We start from the raw sequence: 6,052 nt of genomic DNA, 5'->3' as shown, positions 1-6,052 counted from the left end.
CACATTAGTACATATATAGGTGTAATTTCAATACTGGGCTATGTACAATATTTCGTTTTTTATATTTATTTTGTATAGGTATATTACATGTTCTATCCAATAGCAATGTGATTCTATGGGCATTGTTTTGACTTCTGTGTTGAAACAAGTTTCTATGTCCTGATCTCTGTTTTTTTTAACTGTATGATGTAGTTCTGTTTTTCTGTTTTGTATATAATGTTTCCATGTCTAGATGTTCACGGATGTCTAGACGTTTTAGGGACTACAGATGGAAATGAGCTATTAGCCAAATCTGGTGCGACACATGTTTTCTCAGTGCTCTGGGACATGTTTTTGTTGTTCATTGTCCCTGCCAAATAAACGTAATAAATACAATTAATAAAATTATCTAGGCCTACTTCTGTTCTTCATAAACGAGTTATGGTGGATGTCATAATAGTGTAATATGATTGCATATGCATATTTTTTTTACAGATTACAAATTACATGCATATTTGCTACATGTAGCCTACCTCTCTCGTGTAAAAGCAAAGGCTAAAACTAATAGATGTCACAGGTGGGATTGTATAGTACAACCTATCCCTCCAGTTGAAGCTACTTCAATATACCTATTTTCTATTCAAACACATATTGGAGACCTGCACATGTTCGGTCAAACTTCAAAAGGATTACACATTTCTTGTATACAAAACATGAAATGTTACAACTGATCCACACATTTTCTGAGCGCGTTCATGAGTACGCAAGTGCAGTAACTGCAGCGCGAAATGCGGAGTGTAGTTTCACAGACCTTTTACTTCCACATTGATAATGCCTTTGTAAACTACGCTCCCCAGAAAGCCTTGCGTGTCAATTAGATACGTCAACGAGCCAGTGAACATTAAGCGGAGCAGACCAAAATCCCAAACAAGGAAATGGTGGGGGAATAAAACGACCATATTATTTAATTAATGCATGTTATAATTAATATTTTATTTTATTGTAAATTAAGAAATATTTATGTGTTAAAATGGATTACGACTTCAAAACAAAGCTCGCAGCCGAACGAGAGAAAGTAGAAGATCTGTTCGAATATGAAGGTTGCAAAGTGGGTCGAGGCACCTACGGGCACGTTTATAAAGCTAAGCGCAAAGACGGGTAAGATTCAGATAACGTTATTGTGTACTCAATAAACTGATTGCAGAATGCCTTATCAAGACTAGGCTATATCTCCTTGCACGTTGAACAAAGCAGAGGATAGATTTTAACTACCCTGAGCGCTGCCCGTGTCTGTGTTTTTGTTTGCATGTACGCACTCACACTCACTCAACGGTCCTCCCCCACAACAACACAGTGATGATGTTTATTATTTGACACACTGTTCATGGAAGCGCAGGCTACTTTCAACATTAGTTATTTGCCTAATATCACCAGTAGGAATGTGTAGGCGTAATGATATTCTCTGATCTTGTTCAATTTGGCTTAGTCTAAAATAATCATCCTATTATTGCCAAGCTCTCTCAAGAGCACTTGCATAGTCGAACTCGATGTAATGCTAAACTCCCTTTGGTGCTTAAATGCAAAACAAATAAGTGTGTATATATATATATATAGAGAGAGAGAGAATATATTTATTTTTGGCTATTACTGTATTATTACGTTTTTCTAATAACATATGGATAAAATACCCATATCACACGTACACTTCTAATAGTTTTCAAATTTGTGCTGTTGTTCCTAATTGACCATTTACTTTGCAATGTCACCAACATTTATGTGGGATAATTGAAAATACCATTTAAATGTTTATTTTTTCCCCCTGCAGCAAGCAAGCGATTTTGCTGTGTTTGATTCTCATTTGTGCACCAATCTCATGATATGCCTGGGTCATCTGGTGTCTCCCCAAATTGGAGGGAAAGTGGAAATATAAGCCTATATCGGTTTTAAGAAGGGTAGATCACTATCACGGAAAACACTGCTGCTCATGCTCCCAGGTGATATTTATTTATAATGTTTCGACCCTGAGGTCTTCATCAGGCATCCATATATTGTGTCAGTTCTCAGTGACATCACTTCCTGTAACAGGAGGTAAAAAAATATATAACATAGTTTCACAATATAAACATTCAGTGTATCAAAATATATGATCATACATAAGGAATGTGATCAATATTTACAGTAATATACATACACATAAAATATTATTTTAGGATTTAAAAAAACACAATTTGGACATAATGAAACTATAAAAACGGTTTCAAGTCAAACTGCTCGTTAAGGCCAAGAGGAGAGTGTGTTGAGCCTGTGGATCCAGAAAGATTCCCTTTGAAGAAGTTTCCTGTCAATGTCCTCTCCCCTGCATGACATCTTGACAATTTCTATTCCAATGTATCTGAGAACTAATAGGATGTCCAGCTTGTACAAAAGGAACAGCAACCAGATTTTTTGTCTCACCTGTCCGAATATTGCTGTGGTGCTCACTGATCCATGTCTTAAGGCTTCTACGGGTTTTCCCAATGTAAGACAGACCACCAAGGACATTTCAACATGTAAATAACATTGGTTTACATGCAGGTAATCAGGCCCTTGATCTTAAATCTTTGTCCTGAGCGGGGGTGGGTAAATTTGCATTTGTACATGAAGCTGCCTTGAGCACATTGTCCACCCTCCAGAAATTTGTCCAAGAAAGTTTCCCTTTTCTCCGGTGGGTAATATTGTGAAACTATGTTATACATTTTTTACCTCCTGTTTCAGGAAGTGATGTCACTGAGTACTGCCCCTATATATAGGACCTTCCACCCCCACCTGGGATATGGATACCTGATGAAACATTGTTATAAATAATATCGCTTTGGAGCATGAGCAGCAGTTTGATTGCACAATTTGAATGGCAATCAAACAGTTGAGGGTGATTTTTCTCTTTAGAGCCAACTGGTGATTTGGCATAGGGTCTTCTGGAGTGAAAGGGCCTTCTGGTGTTCCGTTCCTTGCATTTCCTGCGCCTTCGTTTTTTTCACAGTTTGCGTATTCATTCATGTCATTTGTAGGCTACTAGGCTATTGATAGCATTGCCCACTCTATTTAGTTAGTAGTAAACATCCTGGATAGTGTCTCTCAGTGGTGTAGTGGAGGGTATATGCAGGAATACGTATTGTTTTTGTGGCCATTGCATATACTCACTTCTTAATCTCAACAATGCTTATCAAAGTAGTGTAGTGGAGGTATACGCCATAACAATAAAACATTTTTTAATTTTTTTTATTTTTTACCAGTTGAGAACAAGTTCTCATTTACAACTGCGGCCTGGCCAAGATAAAGCAAAGCAGTGCGACAAAAACAACAACACAGAGTTAGTTACACATGGGATAAACAAATGTACAGTCAATAACACAAGAAAAAAAAAAAAAACACAATAGAAAAATCTATATACAGTGAGTGCAAATGTAGTAAGATAAGGGAGGTAAAGCAATAAATTGGCCATAGTGGCGAAATAATTACAATTTAGCATTAACACTGGAGTGATAGATGTGCAGATGATGATGTGCAAGTAGAGATAATGGGGTGCAAAAAGAGCAAAAATAAATAACAATTTGGGGAATGAGGTAGTTGGGTGGGCTATTTACAGATGGGCTGTGTACAGGTGCAGTGATCGGTAAGCTGCTCTGACAGCGGATGCTTAAAGTTAGTGAGGGAGATATATGTCTCCAGCTTCAGTGATTTTTGCAATTCGTTCCAGTCATTGGCAGCAGAGAACTGGAAGGAACGGCGGCCAAAGGAGGAGTTGGCTTTGGGGAAGACCAGTGAAATATACCTGCTGGAGCGCGTGCTACGGGTGGGTGTTGCTATGGTGACCAGTGAGCTGAGATAAGGCAGGGCTTTACCTAGCAAAGAATTATAGATGACCTGGAGCCAGTGTGTTTGGCGACGAATATGAAGCGAGGGCCAGCCAACAAGAGCATACAGGTTGCAGTGGTGGTTAGTATATGGGGCTTTTGTGACAAAATGGATGGCACTGTGATAGACTACATCCAATTTGCTGAGTAGAGTGTTGGAGGCTATTTTGTAAATGACATCGCCGAAGTCAAGGATCGGTAGGATAGTCAGTTTTACGAGGGTATGTTTAGCAGCATGGGTGAAGGAGGCTTTGTTGCGAAATAGGAAGCCGATTCGAGATTTAATTTTGGATTGGAGATGCTTAATGTGAGTCTGGAAGGAGAGTTTACAGTCTAACCAGACACCTAGGTATTTGTAGTTGTCCACATATTCTTAGTCAGAACCATCCAGACTAGTGATGCTAATCGTGCGGGCGGGTGCAGGCAGCGATCGGTTGAAAAGCATGCATTTAGTTTTACTTGCATTTAAGAGCAGTTGGAGGCCACAGAAGGAGGGTTGTATGGCATTGAAGCTCGTCTGGAGGTTTGTTAACACAGTGTCCAAAGAAGGGCCAGAAGTATACAGAATGGTGTCGTCTGCGTAGAGGTGGATCAGAGAATCACCAGCAGCAAGAGCGACATCATTGATGTATACAGAGAAAAGACTCGGCCCGAGAATTGAATCCTGTGGCACCCCCATAGAGACTGACAGAGGTCCGGACAACAGGCCCTCCGATTTGACACACTGAACTCTATCTGAGAAGTAGTTGGTGAACCAGGCGAGGCAGTCATTTGAGAAACAAAGGCTGTTGAGTCTGCCGATGAGAATGCGGTGATTGACAGAGTCGAAAGCCTTGGCCAGGTCGATGAAGACGGCTGCACAGTACTGTCTTTTATCGATGGAGGTTATGATATCGTTTAGGACCTTGAGCGTGGCTGAGGTGCACCCATGACCAGCTCGGAAACAAGATTGCATAGCGGAGAAGGTACGGTGGGTTTCGAAATGGTCGGTGATCTGTTTATTAACTTGGCTTTCGAAGACTTTAGAAAGGCAGGGCAGGATGGATCTAGGTCTATAACAGTTTGGGTCTAGAGTGTCTCCCCCTTTGAAGAGGGGGATGACTGCGGCAGCTTTCCAATCTTTAGGGATCTCAGACGATACGAAAGAGAGGTTGAATAGGCTAGTAATAGGCGTTTCAACAATTGCGGCGGATAATTTTAGAAGGAGAGGGTCCAGATTGTCTAGCACAGCTGATTTGTAGGGATCCAGATTTTGTAGCTCTTTCAGAACATCAGCTATCCGGATTTGGGTGAAGGAGAAGCGGGGGGGCTTGGGCAAGTTGCTGCGGGGGGTGCAGAGCTGTTGGCCGTGGTAGGGGTAGCCAGGTAGAAAGCAAAGCCAGCCGTATAAAAATGCTTATTGAAATTCTCGATTATCGTGGATTGATCGGTGGTGACAGTGTTTCCTAGCCTCAGTGCAGTGGGCAGCTGGGAGGAGGTGCTCTTATTCGCCATGGATTTTACAGTGGCCCAAAACTTTTTGGCTGATGGAACAGATCAGAATGTTTAGCTTAAAATGTTGATAAACTGTTATTTCTTGACATTTTAAGGACAGCAATGTGCACACAGTGGTAGGCCTATGCGCAAATGTTCCAAAATGCAATTTGCGGGAAAACTCCATTCTAATATCCTCACTGCACATGCAAGAGGTTTAATGGGCAGAAATGGAAATATCTGTTTGAAATTTAGAAAGACGGGAGATCTAAAGATGCAACAACTATCATGGGTTGCTAATATGACTAGGATAATACCTTTGGCTGCTAGACAATTAAAGTTTATTTGAAAACCAATAGAACAGGGGAGCACATATGAGGAAGTCTTTATGAAATAACTGCCTCCGTCTTTCTATGGTGGGGTTTTGGTTATAGGCTACTTTGAAGCAAGGTAAGACATGCCTCATAATATGAAGTAAAATGTCCAGGTCTCAAACAATTAAGGAAGAGGAAAAATATAGCCATGCTAATGATAGGCCTAACTGTCTTCTGGTAGATGGAAAGGCTTTGCCGAAAACGTTCTCAATTAAATGTTTACTAGCTACAAAGTAGTCTATGCCTACCTGGCAGAATTATATGATATCATGATTATTTGCATCAATCCAGTGGCCATTTGTTTTGCAAACTCCATCTCATGTGCTCTACAGA

At 40.4% G+C, this 6,052-nt stretch overlaps 1 protein-coding gene across 1 annotated transcript in view; it reads left to right on the top strand.

Moving 5' to 3' along the window:
• The first annotated feature begins 901 nt into the window (after positions 1-901).
• Positions 902-6,052, top strand: part of LOC120024611 (cyclin-dependent kinase 19-like) — a 59,705-nt gene continuing 54,554 nt past the window's right edge. The window contains exon 1 of the mRNA XM_038968906.1: positions 902-1,137. Within this exon, the coding sequence (XP_038824834.1) occupies positions 1,010-1,137 (128 nt within the window). The 5' untranslated portion in view covers positions 902-1,009. The remainder of the gene's footprint in view (positions 1,138-6,052) is intronic.

This window comes from Salvelinus namaycush, chromosome 29, assembly GCF_016432855.1.
Source record: "Salvelinus namaycush isolate Seneca chromosome 29, SaNama_1.0, whole genome shotgun sequence".
Taxonomy (NCBI): domain Eukaryota; kingdom Metazoa; phylum Chordata; class Actinopteri; order Salmoniformes; family Salmonidae; genus Salvelinus; species Salvelinus namaycush.
This window is presented reverse-complemented; position numbering and strand designations above follow the sequence as displayed.